This window comes from Arvicola amphibius, chromosome 8, assembly GCF_903992535.2.
Source record: "Arvicola amphibius chromosome 8, mArvAmp1.2, whole genome shotgun sequence".
Taxonomy (NCBI): domain Eukaryota; kingdom Metazoa; phylum Chordata; class Mammalia; order Rodentia; family Cricetidae; genus Arvicola; species Arvicola amphibius.
The window spans coordinates 53,047,301-53,067,347 of record NC_052054.1 but is presented as its reverse complement, the minus strand read 5'-3'; the positions used below and the strand labels follow the sequence as shown (position 1 = coordinate 53,067,347).

The 20,047-nt window shown below is 47.3% G+C and overlaps 1 protein-coding gene across 1 annotated transcript in view; it reads left to right on the top strand.

Moving 5' to 3' along the window:
• The window catches only part of LOC119821713, a 179,439-nt gene that overhangs the window by 88,242 nt on the left and 71,150 nt on the right, over window positions 1-20,047 (top strand). Inside the window, exons 21-27 of the mRNA XM_038340846.2 lie at window positions 82-237; window positions 2,511-2,604; window positions 3,385-3,522; window positions 10,195-10,349; window positions 11,336-11,447; window positions 12,783-12,832; window positions 13,202-13,378. Of these exons, the coding sequence (XP_038196774.2) occupies window positions 82-237; window positions 2,511-2,604; window positions 3,385-3,522; window positions 10,195-10,349; window positions 11,336-11,447; window positions 12,783-12,832; window positions 13,202-13,378 (882 nt within the window). The remainder of the gene's footprint in view (window positions 1-81; window positions 238-2,510; window positions 2,605-3,384; window positions 3,523-10,194; window positions 10,350-11,335; window positions 11,448-12,782; window positions 12,833-13,201; window positions 13,379-20,047) is intronic.

The following is a 20,047-nucleotide window of genomic DNA, read 5'->3' as shown; positions in this document are numbered from 1 at the left end:
ATTTTCTTCCTCATGACTTAATTGTCTTTCAGAACAAAGCAGTAACAAATGTACCCTTGCCCCTACCCCGCCCTCTTTAAGGCTGTATAAGGAGCTGGCACAGGAGATGGGTTTTGAAGAATTCCATTTGTACCTGAGGCCTGTTCACTTTGAGTTTGCATCACACAAGGACAAGGTGGACCCGCCCCCTCCTGTCTTTATGACGTCTTTGCTGGAGGACAGCAGTCGAGTGGACAGGTGAGCATCCCCGAAGATGAGAGTGTTGTCCTGGTGCCGGGTAACCCAGTGAGTCATGCGTGTGGGGTTGCGTTTTTAAATTCTCTTCCTTGGATGTAATCTGCCACCATGCCATTTCTTTCTTCTTTCTTTCTTAATAAGGGGGAAAAGCGACATTTCAATCAAAGGTATAACTGGATTTAAAAACACAGAATCAGGTTGGGAAGACCGGAGTTCGGATCCCCAGAACCCATGGGAATACCTCATGGGCATGGTGGCCCACCTGTAATTCCAGCCTCAGAAGGTGGAAGGCAGAGACAGGTGCTACCCAGAGCACGCTGGCTAGCTGGAATTGCTGTATCTGTGAGCTCTGGATTTGACTGAGAAACCTTACCTTACTGAACAAGGGGGAGAGGTGATGGAGATAGTCCTCAATACCAACTTTGGGCCTCTACATGTGTGAGCAGTCATCCACACACATATACCCATATACATGAATATACATGGAAACTTGCATACACATATGTATAGCCACACACACATGAAAATTGAAAAAGAAAATAAAACCACATGAAACCGAGTCAGAGAATACCAAGGAAACCATAGCTTCCTGGTTTCTCAGGTGACCAAAGGGCATGAGGGCCGGCCTCCTCTCCCACTTTCCCTGACAAGGAAGAAGTCAGCTCCATTTCTGCATCTGTACCAAAGAGCACAGAGCTCACATGCAGACATCTTAGTTTCCTTCGTTGGAAACCAATTCCAAAACGTGCAAGCCTTCTCACGGCCCAGGGGCAGCCTTTACCACTCTTCTCAGAGACAGGCATAATCTGCTCAGCTGTAGTTAGGAACCTCTCCTTCCTCTCCATCGGAGGGCCAGCTTCCCCTCCCCCCCCACTTCTTTCCAGAGTCTGTCTGTCCTTTCTCCCAGGGTCCCAGCTCTGCCCCTGGAGATTCCTGGCACTGGCTCTGCCCCAAGGAAGGAGAAAGGGGTTCCACAGAGGAAAAGAAAAATCTTTGCTAATATAGATCACTGCTCAAAATTTGACTCAGATGTGTTGTTAGGTTAGCAGACTCCTCAGAGCATGGGCCGGAATGAAAGAGGTTAGCATGACAGGAAGCTATGTTGGTTTCTTACCCCCTGAAAATTAGGGTTGCAATCCTCTTTACTAGATGAAGCAAGGCTACTGCCCCACGTGTGCCTTAGGTTACTTAGCAGCATTCTTGATTTCTACTGGAAAGATGGCAATAGCAACCTCTGTCTTCCTTCCTCTCTTCCCCCTCCTCCCTCTTCCTCCTCTTCCTTCTCTTCCTCCTTTTCTTCTTCCTCCTCTACTCCCTTCTCCTCCTCAACCTACCTACCCTTTGTTTGTTTCTGACTATTAAAGATGTCTCTATTATTTGACTTTGCCAAATAATTCTTCGGGGGAATTTTCTCTTGCTCTGTTTCACCTCACGGGCTAAAACAGGACCAGCATTGAAAGGAAGGAAGGGTGGTGCGGCCTCACGTGAGGTCAGCCTCCAACTGCCGCTGAGGAGCCACGCTGTACTCAGGTTCTTCCCGAAATGGCCTTTTTATACTTCTGGGGGGGAAATGGCTAGAGTCTACCTATTGGCACAAACTTCCTGCGGCCCTGTGGTCTGGGCAAGTGGTGACTGGACCTCCCAGGAATGTCCAGGCTTGCTTCAAGGGAAGAAGAGCCTTCCAGAAGGAGTGATTTGTGCATTTAGAGAGCTTGCAGCTTGACTTACTTTTACATATGTCTGTTTCCTGAAGTTGTCACTCAGGAGTGACAAAGAGTAGCATGCAGGCACCATGACATGATGACTCACCCTTCACAAAGCGCATGCGTGCGTACCAACTTCACAGTTGCCCTAATACTACCGTAGCTAACAGTCCCATCTGAGATGAAAAAACAAAGATTGATCAGTACCAAGTTACTTGCCCGAAAGTCACATCTTACAAAGGATTATGCCCCAAGGCCAGAACACTGTGTAGAGAACGGGTTGGATGGTTGCTGGAGCCACAAGAGGGCAAGAAGTAGATGCCATTTACGGGTGTTCAAAAGAAGGGGTTAATGGGGGGGGTCATGAACAGGTGTGGTCAAGAAAGTAAGAAGGAAAGGGGGTGATGAAGAAAAGATAACGTCTCATAGTGTGGAGTGGTCACCATAACCAAGTCCAGCTTGCTGCTACCGTTGGCATCCTGGATCTGGCCAGATGCCGCCCTGTGCTATCAGATAGGCATGTCCTGACAGGCGTGTCAGGACAGGCCAGCTCCACCTCTCTTATTCCAGGTACTCCGCCCCTGCCCTTGACTTAGCCATCGCTGAGCTGGGTGACAACCAAATTGGCAAGTTCAGCTGCTATACAAAAGACGCCATCCTCAAGGTAAACGATTTTGTGTATTTCCTTAGAAAAGATGCTAAAATTTGAAAAAGAAGCTAAAACAAAGCAAAGCAATTTATTCTCCTGTTCTCCAAGCCTTACCTGATATCATGGCACACACCTGTAATCCCAGCACTGGGGCGAGGTGTGGGGGGATGGAGGCAGGAGGATTGAGGGTTCAAGGCCATTCTCAGCTACACTGCAATTTTAAATTTGAGGCCAGCCTGGGTTACATGAGAGCTTGATCCAAACAAAAGAAAAGCTTTCCTTTATTATTAGTAATGCTGGCCTTGTACAGGTCTGGCTTGAACCATGAGGACTGCAGCCCACACGTAATAACTTCTGTTAGAGATGAAAAGGAAGCTTTTAGAGTATGCACTTGTTATTGGAGCTTTTGTCTTATCTTTAAAGCCTGGTGCTATTTTTCATCTTGCTTTAAATACCTTTGCCCTTTTTGTGGATATTTTTCTTGGTGACTTCAATCTAATCTGGGCTTTTGAGAGGCAGCTTCAGAGCCCCCGGGGCTTATCAGAACCCTCCCCTGACCACAGGGGAACTGCCTGGTGTCCACCAGCAACAGAGCAATCCAGACCTGGAGGCCACCAGCCTGGTGTATACCAGGCAAGAGCAGGCACAGTCCTACAGTTGAGTAACAGGACGCCCAGTATACCCCTCAGTTCTAGTCCTGTGTGTTTTGGCTGTTTAAGGGAGCCATGAGTCCCATCATCAGCTTCTCCTCCCTCTGGGAGCGATCTCTAACACATTCGTATTCCCTTCCTGTAGCTCTTGCTCCATTCAGGAGTGGAAAATATGCAAGTGACCCTCGCCTGCCAAACTGCTCAGAAGAATGCTTTGATGGTGGCCATTCAACAGGTGTTCTTCTATGACATCCCCGCAGTAAACAGTCCTGTTGATATCAAGGTCAGCCTATAGGATGAAGAAGCCAGAAGCATGCTGCCCCATTTCCTTCTCCTTCCCTCCCATTTTCCTTTCTCTTTTCTCTCTCCTCCATTTCATCTCCCTCCCTCTCTGCCCTCTGTCTCCATCCCTTTCTGATCTGTGCTGGGAAAACAGATGCAGTTTCTCGTACTGCACACTCCAAGCACAGACTATTCCTGTGGCTCAAAAAGCCATGTGCATTTCTCCCCAACAGCAAGCAAGCGGTAAATTCTGTACAAGGTGCCATCTGGGACTGCTCATAACCCACTCAGTGATGACACCGTGCACTCGCGGGTGGCTGCAAATCCCGTAGGTGAAAGGGCTTCCATTCCAACATTGCTCCCTTCTCAGACCCAGGCGCAAGTCTGGGTCTCTGGAACTTCTGACTGGCTGACTGTAAATTGGGGTTCCTGGGACTCCTTCCGCAAGTTGCTAGGGTTCTCAGAGGACAGAGGGAAGCACACTACAGTTTATGACAAAGTCTGCTCAGAAGGATATAAACAGACCACTAGGTGAAAGACAGACCCCTGGGGCAAAGCCTGAAGGCTGTTGGATCAGGAGCTGTTGTCCCCATGGCGTTGGGTGCACCATCCTCCTGGAAAGTGGAAGGGTTCGGGGTTCAAGGGCTATTGTCCCCATAGGGTTGGGTGCGCCATCTTCATGGCGTGTGGAAGGGTCAGCTTTTCATGCAGGCCTCTGACTGTCCAGCTGTTCTGAGGTTTTCCATCCTCTGCCCTTTGGAAAGACTTATTGCATGGGCCAGATTGGTCATGTGACCTACCCAGGGGCTTGGACAAGAATGTGGAAAAGCAACTAGACAGAAACGACGTCATCCACTTGGAAGGAATTAGGTGAGAAGCTGACTAGGGGAGAGTTCTCCTCAGATCTTGTCTCCTCAGAATTCAGCCAAGGGACAGAGATAGTTTAAGCAGAAGTTTATTGAGCAGAACGAAGCAGAGGGCAATTCCTCCTAGAGCGAGTATAGATTGGGCTCAACTGAGAAGTGAGATTGGCCGTGTGGTGGCGGGTGAAAGAGGGTTTGGAAGCCAGCTGGGGTCTGTGTTTTAACCTTCATTGCCGGGGGTCAGGATATTTATGAGGTAAAGTGACACCCACTCCCTTATCCCCCGCAAATCAAGGCAGACCTCACCTCCCTTTTACAGTATTCCTTTCTACGATTCACTCGAAAAGTTCTTGTGGAAAGGGGACACCAAATATCACAATACGAATAATCTTCTGGTGAAGCCGAGGTCCTTTGATGATACAAAACCTACACAATTACACATGTGACAGCTTAGAACGTTTCCTGGAGCCTGAGTTTCTGATCTAATGGGAAGAACTTTAAGTGTTGCTTCAAAGATATTTCACCAGCAAGAGGCGTCCTGACCCCCTGAGACACAGCTGTTATCTAGAGCCTGAGGGTCTAAGTCTCTTCTAACCCAGAGACCTGGTGACCTAGACAGCTGCTGGGGCTGGTAACCGCAACCCAGAGACCTGGTGACCAAGACAGCTGCTGGGTTTGGTAACGTCATATCTAACCCCTTGCCTACGCAGCTGCCGGAAGACCCCACAGGCCTGTCTGTCCAGACTCTTCAGTACCCCCTTCCTGAGGGCCTGGGGCAAAGTTACTTCTGCAAAAGGGTCACATCTATTCTTAAAAGGCAGATCTGGGTATTTAAGACTAGGGTTTCTTTGACCTCTGCAGAAGGAAATTCCAGATTCCTTGGCCTGCCTCTGGGAGAAAGGAGCAGGTGAAAGGCTGGGGGAGATTGGGGTGGAAGGTAAGGACAGCAGCTTTGCTCTCAGGGGTCTGTTGCAAGGTTCAAAGGCCTCAGGGTTATTCTAGCTGCTGAGGCGGTAACAAGGCTTTGGGAGGGTTGAGTCAAGAACCCCAAGCAACATGAAAATGCGTGCATATCATATGCCATTTCCTTACCTTCCTTCCTTCTTGCCCCCCTTAACTTCTTTGCTGTTTGTGAGTGGTAACCAGCTGATGTTTCCCTGGTAGATTACGCTAAAGTACTGACTGGCTAGACTCATCTGGACAAAACCAACCAGCTCTCAACCTTTCCCCCTATAGATAGAGTATCCCATTGTTTTCTTGTTTATCCTTCCTATGATTCTTCTGGAAAATGCAGGTAGACACATTTGATCCTTTTTATTGTTTTTTGTTTGTTTGTTTGTCTCTTTTTAACATTGTAGCTAGTGGTGGAGGGGCCAGTGAACACGAAATGATGGTGTAGAGGTCAGAGAAGATCTCTTAGGAGTCAGCTCTCTCCTCCTACCATGTGGGTTCTGGGTGGAACTCAGGTCTCAGGCTTGATGGCAAGTGCCTCTACCCACTGGGCCATCTTGCTGGCCCCTGATTCTTTTTTCCCCCCACAAAACCACCACACTGTATATGCCCCTTTCTCTCAGAGTTTTGAGGATTTTGTGTGTGTGTGTGGGGGGGGGGGGTATTTGTTTGTTTGTTTTTGTGGTAGAGGTGTAATAGAACATAAAATTATTCCTTTGAAATGGCTAATTCAGGGACTGGACAGATGGCCTAGCAGTAAAGAGCACTTGCTGCTCTTCCAGAGGACATGAGTTCTGTTCCCAGAGCCATACCTCTCTGCTCACAACTGCCTGCAGCTCCAGTTCTCATGCTGTGCTCTCCTCAGGCACCACAATACAAGTGGGCTCCTTAGATACGCACGCGCGCGCACACACACACACACACACACACACACACGCATGCAACATGCACTTCACACACACACACACGCATGGCCTCCTCAGACACACATACACACGGCCTCCTCAGATACACATACACACACACACAAGTGGGCAGATACAACAAACACAGGTTCGTATACACATAAACAAAAATAAAAGTTTCAAAAAGTGGCCGATTCAATGTTTTTTAGCCCATTCATAGGACCATGCAACTGTCACCAGTTTCTATTTAAAAATACTGTATGACTTTCTAAAGAAACCCTGTACCTGTGTGACCACTGCCAATCCCACTCCCCTCTGTCCCTGGGAACCACTAAAGTGCTTCCTGCCTCCGGACTTACTGTTCATGTCAATATTTCATATGTGTGGCCTTTTGTGTTTGACTTTGTTTCACTCAACGTGATGTTTTCAAAGTCCGTCTGTGTTACAGCATCTATTATCCGTCATTCCTTTTTATTGCTGGATAATATTCTGTCATGTGGAGACAAAGTACACTGCATTTCATCTATCCATTCGTCAATGAATTGCCTTTCCTTTTTGGCTATTGGGAGTCGTGCTGCTGTGAGCATCCACACACAAGGCCCAGAGCAATTATGCCGCAGTGATTAAATCCTGTAGTGACTCTTTGTGGCCCAAAGAACAAAACCCAGTATCCTCAGCTGGGTATACAAGACCTTCCCTCTCTGGCCCAAGTTCTCTCTTCTTCTCCTGCCTTTCTTCTAAACTATCTCAAGAGTCCTAGACACTTTGTGCACTCTGTGGGTCTCTATGCCTCTGCTTGTGTTTTCCTAGAACATTTTGTCCCTACTGTACCACACCCTACTCCTCTTCCTCCTTCCTCCTCACACATTTTTTTTTTTTGGTCTAGAGGGAGTTGCTCATCCTCTGTGTTTCAACTCAGCTATTATTGTTACAGGGAGCCCACCAGAGATGACCACTTAGACAGTGTATAGCCCACTGAGAGTCTTTATTCCAGATGGCTGGGACTACACCCAGGTATTTAGAGAACCACCTGTAACTCCAGGGGTCTTTTAAAAGCAAAAATCACATCCTGTTATCTACCTCAACAGCTGCAGGGAGAGGCCTGCGCAAGCAAGCTGTTTAACAGAAGATAAGATAAGCAGTTAGCTGCAGGGGGAGGTCTGCGCAGGTAGGCTGTTTGTTTAACAGAAGATAAATAAGTTAGAGGAGGCATCTTGGCCTCAGGTTTCTAGAATAGGGTTGGGTGATTTTGTGAGATTCTCCATGGGGGAGATCAAAGTCTAGTTAAACCTGAAATGGCCTCAGTAGAATAGAAGATGGAGGAACCTCTGCACACTCTTTTGCCCCGTTGTCTTCCGGAAAACATCCAGTCCCCTTTGAACTCTGCTAAAGTAAATTTTACAATTGCTTCTTCATAAAATGTGTGTACAAATGCACTTATAAATCTTTTCCAACCGGGGAACAGGAAAGGGTCGGATAGCTTAATCAAGAGATTGAGTGAGACCGAAAGAGGAAATGAGACAGAACAAGCATGTCCGGCCACTGATGTTAACGGAGAAGTTTAGTTCAAAAAGTAGTGAGCCACCAACAGGACAGCCAGGCGAATGAGCAGTGAAAAGATGCTTAACGCCAGTAGCCACTAGAAAAAGTGAGTTAAAGCCCAGTTGAGAACCAGCCCATGCCCCTTAGAATGGTTTAAATGTAAAAGACCACACCTTCTGTGTGGTGAGGAGGTCGGTGATCTGAAATTCTTGTATGCTGCTGATTAGAATGTAAAATGGTCCAACCACCTAGAAAATAATTTAGCAATTTCTTAAAAGGTTAAACATGTACAGTCAACACCTAGGTATTTAATCAAGAGAAATGAAAGCCCATGGCTGTACTAAAATCTGTATGTGAATGTCCATAACAGTTGCATTCAAGAACAGGAACGAATCACATAAACATATGTTAGCATATCAATATGTAACTGGAGGTTTCTTTCCTGCCCGACAGTTCCTGAACAACCACTCTGAGGCTTAATATTAATTACAAACTCTTTGGCCTATTAGCTCAGGCTTATCATTAAGTAGCTCTTACAACTTAAACTTACCCATTTTTATTATTCTATATTTACCACGGAGCACATGACTTGTTACCTCACATCATCTTGCTTCCCTGGCAGCTGCTGGCATCTCCCTGACTCCGCCTTTTTTCTCCCTATATCATCTCTGTTGGATTTCCTGTTTGGCTCTTTTCTGCCTGGCTATTAGCCAAAGCAGCTTCTCTATTAGCCAATGGTAATATAACATATTTACAGCGTACAGAGAGACAGCCCACATCACATATAATGTCATACTACACAGCAGTACAAAGACATAAATAGTGACACTGCAGTGATATGGATGAAGCCAGATACAAGGACCACATTCTGCAGGAATGTATGTAAAATTCTAGGCAATCCATTCTAGCCTAGAAGTGCCACAAACAAAGAAGTAGTGGAGGAAGGGGAGTAGGGAGAGAAGGATGGGTGTGTGGGCTGTAAGTTACAATGGTGGCAATGATGTCATAGTTGAGTACGTTAAAAAAAAATGCCTCAGAACTTACCTAACTATATACTTTAAAATTGTCTTTACAGAATGTCAACTATTCCCCAATAAACAAAATTAACTGTTTTGAAAAAAGAGAGCCAGATTTTATAGATCTGAATTCGGGCGGGGGGGGGGGAGTCAAAGTGGATGGGTACAGGTTAGAGATGAAGATGTTTGATGTTCCCAGTCTCCCTGCTGACCCAGGAGTTCTGTTCACTAGAGTAAAAGCCCCAGAACCAAAGTCAACAAGGCAGGAGCTACACGAGGCTCTGTCTCATAAAACCAACAATTAGGTTAGACCCGAGGAAGCAATTTGAGAGTATAGGAGGATTAAGGGGTGAAAAGCGATGTGAACACCTTTGCAAGGACTGAAAAGGGGATGTAGTTGGGCATAGAAATCAAAGATGGGCACTGTCACAGCTGCAGGTCCAGAAGAAGGATGAGGGCATGGGCACTGGGTTCAGCTGCTTCTGAGGTCCCACGTGGCAGGAAGCCATGTCATGGAAACACAGGCTAAAGGAATCTCCCTGCCACCCAACCCCCATGAGTTGACTTTGTCCTGGGTAAAGAAACAGGTTCTAGCTAGACTAAAGAAATAGATGAGCATCAGCCTCTGGTGGAACTCAGAACTTGTGCTCTCTTTCTTCCCACTGTCTCACGGCCTGGCAAGAGGACCCCTCTTCTGAACCAGTAGACTTCCATTTCCTGAACACCAGGATGCTCCAGGGGTATCCGGGGAGGAAAATGAGGTTGGAAGCTTTAGATATTTTTCATCTCTGGAATTTTCTTTCCTTCGGCTTCACCCCCCCCCCCCCCCGACATAATTTCAATATGATGACTCCTTGGTTATGTCACTGAAGAATGACCTTCCCTTGGAAGATTCAACCTTTCAGTTAGCAGTTAATTAAACATAAAAGACTTCTACCCAGCGTTCCCCATAATGCACTGTGCTAGAATAATAGAAGATAGCGATTTTCCATTTTCTTCCCCAGCACTCAGTCGGCACTCTCCTCTCCTGTCCTCCCCCATTCCCACTTCCTTTTCATTATCAGTGCCAAAGGAAACGTACCTAACCCAGATATTCCTGAGGGAATTTTCCAGATCTTATAACTGTGGGATCCATTAGCAGATCTGTGTAATCCATCTTACAGATCCGTGTGGTCCGTGAGCAGTTCTTTAGAGGCTGGTCTACACCCAGAATTCCGCGCAACTCCTTCTTCGGGTGAAGAACTTTTCCGAGAATTTGACATAACCGTACTCACGTTCTGGAAAGAGCCCTGCTTTGTACCTTCTCCTGCCATCACAGACCTGTGGAGTTGCTGTAGTCCCTGCCAGTGCCTCTGTATCTGACACACTGAACTCACTTGGCTTTCAAACTGTTTAGGGAGCAAGTTCGGCTCTGAGGCATCATGGCAGAAGAAGTCCAACCAGAAGGGAATCCAGGACTGCCAATGGCATAGAGTGTATGCTACTAGCCCCAACTCCAAAAGCTCCAGACACCCTTACTCATTCTTCAGAAGGATTTAAGACTAACAAAAGGTACTGTGTCTAGTGGGAGATAGAGTGACTTGTGTGAGCTTTGTGCTTTTAAGATCTCATATGAAGATGCTATATGCACACTCCTTCAGATACAGTCCAGTCTACGATGGAGGGTCAGCTCACCCTGATTTTAGCCCTTTCCTCCTCTCTTCCTCTTTCCCCTCCTTTCTTCCTCTTTCCTCTCCTCTCTTCAATGTCTCTTTCTTCCCTCCACTCCCTCCTGTCTATTTCTCTGTAGATTTTTCTCATACTCTCCTTCACAAACAGGGTGATAAACAGGCCTCTCCAGACTTCTGCAACCACGTAAAACAGAAACCACAGAACTGCTTTCACTATTCTAAGAAAGGTTTTACTGTTGTTCAAAAAACACAACAAAAACAAACAAACAAACAAAAACCCGGGAGGGTGAGTTCTGAGAGTCGTGATGTCCACAGAGGTATGTCTACCACCAAGGACGCTCTACTCTGCCTCCATCTCTCCCCACCGTGATGGAGAAGGCCATAGACATATTCTCTAATAATTATGGCCACTCTGGCTATTTTGTTGGGGACCAAGGGCACTCTAATTTAATGGGCAAATATGTAGAAAAGTGATGGCAGGCAAAACAGCTTTTATTTGAGTTGCTGCTAATGGGAAGGACGGCCAGAGGTCAAGTGTCTTCAGAACACATTCCCAGTGTGGGTCGAAGATTTAAGATCAGTGTCTGCTGGAGAGGACTCTTCCGTTCCGGTATCTCAATGGCTACTGTCAAGAGGGCACACTGCCCAGGCTATGATGTCTGGGCAGGGACCGCTGATGCAGGTTTTAGGTCAGTGGGGTCTTCAGAGGAGTGCAATGGCAGCTGAGTCCTCAGAAACACTCCAGAAGATGGCGACTGTGGGAGCAAACAGCCTGTTTTCCTGCCGCAGTGCCTGACACATGAGTTTTGAGAGCCATGCGCCTGCCGGCCACCTCCCTCAGCTCGCCTCTCTTTCCTCACTTGTCAGGGCTCCAGAGGCCTTCGTGTCTATTCAGCTAGAAAAGGTGGGTTTGCGGGACACCATGCTGAACACCTTCCTGCGCAGAAAACAGACGACGGCCGACCGGATGGAGAGCCCTGTGAGTGTGAGAGGAGGAGGGCTTGCTGGAGCTCTCGCTGATAAACATTCTGAATTTGGCGTCTGTTAGATTAAACCATGTGGATAAAGCTATCGAACACAAACTGCCCGTGGAACCCAGTCAGGACGGGATCTTCCCACACAGCCCACAATCATGTTTTAAGGAACGCACGTTTTCCCAGGGCCATGTTTTTGTCTTGTTTCTTTCTAAAGGGACTAGTCTGAGTACCTGTTCTGGGACTTTTGCTACTTTGGAGTGACCTGCAGGGGTAGGTGGCCTGGGCAAGAATGCTCACATGTCACCTTTGTTTATCAAGAAGCTACTGATGTGCTCCTATTTAAGTTTTTTTTTTTCAAATATTAGTCAGATCATTTAGAAAGTATTGCAAAACTCAAACCTTTAATCATTTAAACTCCCAATTTTGTTAATAGTGTTTTATTATTCATTAAGTTTTTGGTAGCACACAGTTATCTGGAAGGAAACGAAGTGGAAGGGAAAAGCTTTGTCCCTCCCCGCAACAGGTAAGGGAAGACTTAGCCTAATACAGGCGTGCAGAGGAAACGAGAGGCAGACATTTCCTGTGCTGGCGAGTGATAGCGGAAGCAAAGGCATCCACTATGTTTTTGAGACTTGTTTATTTTTGGGGAGAACTGATGCCTTTCTCCCCCAAATAAGCAATTCTCATAAAATAGTGACTGTGTGACAGAGCCCCAGGGTTACCCAACGCCTACCAGACCAGAAAGAACTCGGGCAATATTAGATCAGGTTTGCTGGCTGCAGGATTTTGGCCTTCGGACAGGTGAACAAGTTGGTCTCTCACCATCCCATGGATGCTGGCTGAAGTGTGCAGCTGTGGTCACAGACAGCACTTAACACCTCACGGCAGAGCAGGCACATGAGGGTCATATGTTGTGTCCTTACCCAAGTCCCACAGAGACAGAGTAGAAGAGCCACCAAGCACCATTGGGTTTCGTCAGAAACCACAAAGCTGGGTGGGGCACCTCTCTTATAGCAAACCACCCTTTTTTCCTAGAGAGGGACCCTACCTTGGACCTGAGGGTTGCTCTCGGCAAACACAACCCTGAGAAATGGCTCAGACAGAAAATGTTGAGGGTCTCGCATTGTTGGCACGCTCAGCAAGATGGGAGCAGATAGAAGAAACCCACACAAGTCTCCCAACACATTTGCTCTCAGAAAGTCTCAGCTTCATGGCTATTGAACATTGCCACTTGAACTTGATCTTGCAATCATTTGAGTGCTGGTTTACTGTATGTATGTAGGTAGGTACGTAGGTAGGTAGGTATGCATCATTATGTTTTTTTCTTTTATTGACAGGATGACATCGAAAAAGTCAAGAGGGAACTAATAGTTGAATATTGCCAAAAGTAAGTAGAGTCTATATGAATAATGCACTCTGGTTTCTCTGACTGGTACCCTTGCCGGCAGCAGTGTTATCTAGAAATCCCAGACCATAGTTTGTATGTAAATAAACCAGGGCCGTACTGCTTGGATAGAACCAAGAGAGACTCACATGCGGGGGGGGGGGGGGCATCAGAAGTAAGGAAGGGGTGCTTTGAAGAAGTTCATGTTTCTGCCTCCAGACAATGCCAACCTTACGTAGGTGGCAATGTCTTCTCAACCGAGAATGTTCTATTCTCTTTGAAAAGTCCCCCCAGGAAGTAGCTTCTGGAACTTCTCTGAGAGGTAGATCTTGGATTGTTCTTCAGGACACCGTCTCTTCCTCTGGCCTCCAGGTTGAACCTCCGCATGTCTCACTATGCCCTTCGGGGTCAGATCATGGCATACTGCAATAGCCTGAGAGTTCTGCTGGATGACTTTCCAAGCATCAGGGACACCTTCTTCATGGTGGGACAACCCAATGAGAAGAAGGACTTGAAGGACTCCAGTGGGGAATTCAAGGCTGATCCCAGGTATGCCAGGCTGTTAAAGCTTGTTCTACTACCTAGGCCCGCCCTCTCCCAAGAGAGCATTAGGTACAGAAACTCTTGGTGATACAGTGTCCCTCAAGATCCGGGGATCAAGAGTTGCTAGGTAGGGATGCTCACTATTAGGAAACAGTGGAGCTTCTCAGAGGTGGGAATCTGGTGGGAGATGTTTAGGTCCTTGCAGGTGTGTCCTTGAAGGGGATCTGGTAGTGCTGGAAGCCTCTTCATCACCATCTCTTCCTTCTCCCCTCCCCCTCCATCACTTTTTAGCCACAAAGTGAGCAACATTGTTACCCTAAGTGCTGTCACCATAACAGACAGCCTCACCTAAAACATCGGGCCCAAACAGCACATAAACGTTTTCTCGTTATGAGTAGATTGTTTTAGGTACTTGTTATCGTAGCAGAAAGCTGACCTTCTGGCTTTACTGCCCTTGATTTTGACTTTCTGGTTTGAACAGTCAGAAGACAACATCAGCGCTCCAAGAATGAGAGCCTCTTTGTCTCTGAAGGCGCCCTTTGTTTAGTGTGTGTGACTGCGGTTTTCAGTCCATGAGGTTTTGTTTTCTCTTGGGAAGGCCAGAGATTCTCACCAGTCACAGCCCTTTCTACAAGCTAATGTCTAAGATAATTAAGCAAACAGGGGAGTTTGGCTTTTAGCTGTCCTGGCTTCCAACAGTCCACTCAGTGGAGAAGGAATATTTGAAGAAAATGATAATTACCCAGCACTGTGACTGAGAAAGACTAAAAAGACAAGAGCTGCTTTCCTACTTCCGTGTAGATTTCCAAGTGTTCTTAACCCAGTCTACTCAGGACCACCCTCCCGGGTGGAGGTGCCGCTATACCTGTGCGGTTACCGCCCACACTGCCTTGATTGTGCAGAAGAGGGAGCATGTGTTACAGGTTACACAGGGTCGAAGGGGCTTGCCTCACCCCTTACTCATTTCCTGTGTAGTATGAGCAGCAATAACATTGAAAATATGACCACAGAGGAGACAGACGAAAGGCTTTGGAAGATGCCATGTTTCAGACCATGCGTCCATTCGTTCATCCATGCATGTGTAGTGGTGTTTGAATTCGCCAGGAAAGAACAAAGACTTAGACTCAAATCTAGATTAATGAGTTTATTCTTACTGCTGTCAGAAGGGTGGCGACCTTAGAGCCCAGCAGCATGCTGTGTGGAAGGGGGTTAAAGAGGGCTTTTAAGAGGGACATTGGGAAGGTATATATTACAGCTATCCATGGAATCCACAGCTGGGCAGAAGCATTTTATTTCCCTCAGTTGTTTCTTTCCTGATATATAGAGGAAGAAAAAAGAAAGACCGTTTCATCCCTTTCCCATAGTAATAAGCAGCTTTTACAGATGTGAAGGCAGCTGTCCCTGCCTCCCAGCCCATTATCCTATTCTTATCTCACCTGCAGGCCACTAGGATCCCCCAGGCATTCCAGAGCTAAAGGTCAGTGGCCCTTAAGGGATGCCTGGCTCCATATTTACTTGCTTTAGCCACCACAGGAGAACTGTTTAAGTTATTGCTCAGGTTTGGGGGCTCTGCTGACTGGGATAGAGCAGTTTATTTCTGGACAGGCAATAACACAGAGTCATCAGCTTAGGGCTGGCTGTCATGTCCCCTTACATGTATGCAGACCAACCATCATTTTGTCAGGCCTTGCTTAGTCCCGGGCAGTTTGTACCATGCTAGATGTACAAAGGTGAACAGTTCATTGTCTCCAGAGGAAAACTCAATGATCATCTAAGTCCAGAGACAACGTGTTAGAGTTAGTTCTCAAAGATCACGAAGGTACAGAGGAGGGATGATGTGGGAGGTAATGTATGCTGTGAATATGTTTTATTGCCTTTGATTAATAAAGAAGCTTCTTTTGGCCAGTGGCTTAACAGAGTAAAGACAGACTGAAAGAGATAGAGAGAGAGTAGGCGGAGTCAGAGAGAAACCATGTAGCTGCCTGTAGGCAACAGACACCTCTGCTGGAGCCCACCGGAACCTTGCCAGTAAGCCACAGCCATGTGGTGATATCCAAACAGAGCGATGTTTAGCTCTACTCCAGGACTTCAGAGAGGAATAAAAACAAGCAATGGGAAAGTGGACTAGGCAGTGAGGCCCAAGAATGAAGGAGTTGAGGTCCTTCATCCCTTGACTGGCTGACGGGGCCCATCTTGCTTTGGTGTTTACAAGGCGCTCTGGTCGTGGATAAAACCAGAGTTCTTAGTTTTCAAGTCAGCCAGCGCTTTCCTTGAGTAGACTTCAGGACTTAGAAGGACGCATTTCAGAGAGGAGATGGGTGAAGACACCTCCGTAGAACTCTTTTGTGGAAGGGTTTGCGGGACCTCTGCAGCTCTGAGGGGTTCCGATACGTTTATCTCTCGTGAGAAGCAGCCCAGGCCAATCCTTTAAGGCCTCTTTGTTTGACGGGTTTCTACCCTCTAGGCAAGGTGACTGATCCACGCTTGACATCAAACTTTTAAAGTTCTTTCCAGAAGCCTCTTCATGTATTCACTACATTTTTATTTAGGGTGAAATGTATAGTGCAGCCAGTTTTGGGTTCTGATGTGTTTAGTCTGCAGTAAGCAGTGAGGAGGCGAAGGCGTGAAGGGGGAGGGGAACCTGTGCGGCTTGTGGCCTTGCTCTGTTCCCTTTGGTGTTGTCTTAGTTATGCTGACATCAAAACCAGCACAGGTGTGTCCTGGATGATAGCTTTCCTAAAGAACGAGGGATGTGGCTTCTAAGTTGAGAGCCTAATCCTGAGGAGATGCGCAGTTAAGTGTGATGACTTCAGGACAGAGTCTTGAACCAGAAAGTGGTCAAAGTGAGGACCGCCCAGGGCAGTGCCCGGTGCGGCTCGGCTGTTTCTCCACAGCCCTCCTCTCCTGCTTCCTATGCCCTCTAATATGAATGCCCTGCTCTTTTAAATGATCTTTATTTTTATTTTATGTATATATGTATGTGACTGCATGTATGTAAGTGCATCTTATGAGTGACACCTCATGAGTGCAGGCACCCACAGAGATCAGAAGGGGGGATGATTCCCCTGAAAAAGGAGTCCAGGTGCTTGTGAGCCACCGTGTGGGTCCTGGAACTAAACCCAGACCCTCCAAAAGAGCAGCAAGCCCTCTAAGCCACTGAATCCCACTCCCAGCCGCTGACATGTCTCTTTTAATACTCTCATTTGTACGAATGTAGAAGAACTTCTGTCTTAGGTTGGAGTTTGGGGAAAGTGCTTCTTAAGACTATGAAGGACTATGGTTCTGTGCACTGTAGACACCGGGCAGTAGCGCCAGGAGCAAGTTAACTTTATATTTTAATGAGAAGGTCTATTTTAGCTCAGCTTTGGAAGTCTATGGGCAGAACGCCAGGATCAACTGATTCTGGAAAGGACATTTTCTTAGTTTCGTCATCGTGGAAGTGAGTTTAGAAGGAAGAAATCATGTTAAACATCAGTAAAGCATAGTTAGGCTTGGTGATGTGCTTGGAAGGTGGAGGCAAGGGGGGATCAGGAGTTCAAGGTCAACCTTGGCTACACAGAAAATTTAACACCAGACTGGGCTACAAAAATGCTATATCAATATAACCCCACCTCTGAAAAATAATTTTAAAAGTCAGGAAGACAGAGAGACACTGGACGCCAACAGTCATTTTGCCAAGGGCACACCACCAACTGACCTATGACCAGGCCAATAGGATTTACCCTTAAAAAGACCACCGTGCTCCAATACGCCCCCTCCAGACTAGTCATAATGAAAAGAGTCCATTAAGAACCCCTTTTCAAGGGGAACATTCTTAAACTCAATCCAAGACACAACGTTCAAACAAAGGTGCAGCAGAGATCCTAGCCTGGGAATTACCCAGGCAGTCACGTGTTGCCCTGGGGTCTTGGGAAAATCTTTGTCTTCAACCTCTGGACTTCAGTCTCTTCTCAGGACCGGGACACTGAAGCAGTTCTCTGAGGTCAAACACACTCCGCTCTCCTCAGTGCTCAGTTCTCTAGAGTGAGTCCACAAGAAGCGGGGTTGCCGAGGAAGAGCTGTCTGGAAAAAAAGAGGCCATCCCCGTGACTGCTTGGGAAAAGTTAGATGGGGCCAGCCCAGGCAAAGGTAACTAGAGAAGAGAGGGTAGCGAGGAGGAAGGGGGACAGAAGAAAGGGATGCTCGTTGCAGTCATAAAACAAGAGCCCGGGCTACATTGAAGAGAAGGCATAACCTTAATTTTAAATGCCAGTTCCAACAATTTCTTAGTGTCCCTACTGAGGATTCGGAGATGTTTTGTTTATGAGAGTATGGTGATTGATTGGCAATGTCTGCCACGCTCAAGAGTCCCTTGAGTTGTGTGAGTTTAAAATTGCAAGATGCAGCTTCATCATTAGGCTCTAATGTCTGGTACTTTAGCAGAGCCTCCCTGCCACCACCCAAAGCCAAGTCTTTGTCAGAGAAGGAGCTAAAAAGGGGGCCCTCATCCCACAAGGTCCCTTGGGACGTCTGTTCCCTTTGCCATTCCTGGGGAGGCTGGAGTCTGAAGACCAGGATGTCAATCCTGCTCTCTGAGGGGCAGGCTGATAGTGGAGCAAAGACAGTAAACAGAGGGGGGCGGGCAGTGAGAGTTGGTTACTCACTGTGTGACAAGGGGAGTCGCTGTCATTCCACACAATCCCTTTGTGAAAATCACAAGACGGTATCCCTTCTTCTGCGTGGGTGTGGCGGACGGTGGAACACAGGGCCTGGTAAGAAAAGCACAGGCTAGCCCCTATCAGAGCCATCCAGAGCTCAGCCTGGATGTGGCTATCCAGCAGTCTTGGCACCAGCTGCCGTACAACAATGAAACTGACAAGGCCCTCATCTGGCAAGGAGAAATAGACAGGTCACACCAGTACACCGTGATAGGGAGCAAGGTAAAATAAATGTCTAATGAACATCCCAATCAAGAAATGCTCAGTATTTGAGCTGGAGAGATGGATCAGCGGTCAGGAACACTTGCAGCTCCTCAGAGGACCTAACAACCACCTGCAACTCCGGTTCCAGAGGATCTGCCGTCCTCTTCTGGCCTCCTGGGGCCAGATATGCAGGTGCTGCACACACATACATGTAGGCAAAACATCCTTACACATAAATTTTATAAAGGAAAAGAAACACTGTGGTGTTTTTAATGCCAAACGCCCCAATGGACTCTGGGATTGAATAACTTCCCTGTCGGTAGTTGGTAGCAGTGTTTATAGAGGCGTAGGTGGGGCAGCCTTACTGTAGGGAGTCCCTGGGGATGGGCGTTGAGACTGTACAGCCTCACCCTACCCTACTTCAGCTTGCTCTCTCTGCTTCATGCATTGGGTTTAGGGTATGAGCTCTCAGCTTCCTGCTCCTGCACCCCTACCTGCTCCCTGCTGCTATACCTCCCTACCTTGATGGACCCTCAACTTCAGGAACCAGAAGCCAAAACAAACATTCTTCTTTAGTTGCCTTGGCTTTGGTATCTAACCACAGCAACAAGAAGGTTAGAAGATGAGGGTGGGCGCTGGGAAGACCTCGGGGAGACCATGCTTAGTCTGCATCTTGGTTGACAACTAACATTCTAGGCGGGCAGAGAAGGGAAATCCAGTTGAAGCTGGGAGATCAGAATTTACAGTCACCAAAATAGAAGGCAGCAGACTGGCTGACATTGCCTGTGCCCAGGGTATCAGAGGGTGCAGCGGCAATATGGAGGGATGAGCAAGGCCCAGGGAACTCATACCTGTCTTTCAGGGGACAGGAAGTGATCAACATGGCTGGCAGTGACATCACTTAGGAGGTGAAGTCAGTGAGGCTAGGAGCCAGATTTAATGTGGAACCAAGGAAGAAAGAGGGACCTAGGATGTCACCCAGAGTCCCCTAGCTCAGGTGATGTCATCGGGAGTCCCCCAGTCAGGTGATGTCACCGGGAGTCCCTCACTCACATGGCAGTGCCTTTCTTTTTTTTTTTTTTTTCCAGTTTGTGGTTATTCTGTGTGATGTGTGTGTAAGAGCAGGGACGGCGTGCTATGACACATGTGTGGAAGTCAGAGGAAAACTTTCTGGGTTGCTTCTTTCCTTCAACCATGTTGAGGCAGATCTCTCTTGTTTCTGCCACACTGTGGACTCCAGGCTAGCTGGCCCACTAGCTTGACCATTCTGTTTCTGCTTCTGGTCACACTGGCAGATGCTGGGATTCCAGATGCAGGCCAGGAATCTGCCATTGTTTTTTTGTCCCTGTGGATTCTAGGGATGGAGCTTGGATCATCAGACATGAGAGGCCAGTGCTTTTGCCTCCTGAGCCATCACAAAAGGTGTTGATTAGGGCAATAGTGATGGCTTACTGGTTAAGAGCATCTGTTGCTCTTGCAGAGGACATGGATTCGATTCCCAGCAGCTACATAGCGACTCACAACCATACATAACTCCACTTGCAACTGGATGCTTGAAACTTGGAACTGGATGCTCTCTCCTGGCCTCTATGGGGATCAGGCAGGCATGTGGTACACATGCACATCCGGGCAAAACACTCACATGCATAAAATAAAATACATCTTTAAAAAAATGTAAAGGCCCATAATCTGTGAGCTCCTATGAGCCCAGGTTAGTTGTTTCTGTGTGTTCCCTTGTGATGACCTTAACCACCCTGGCTCGGACCAAGGCTAG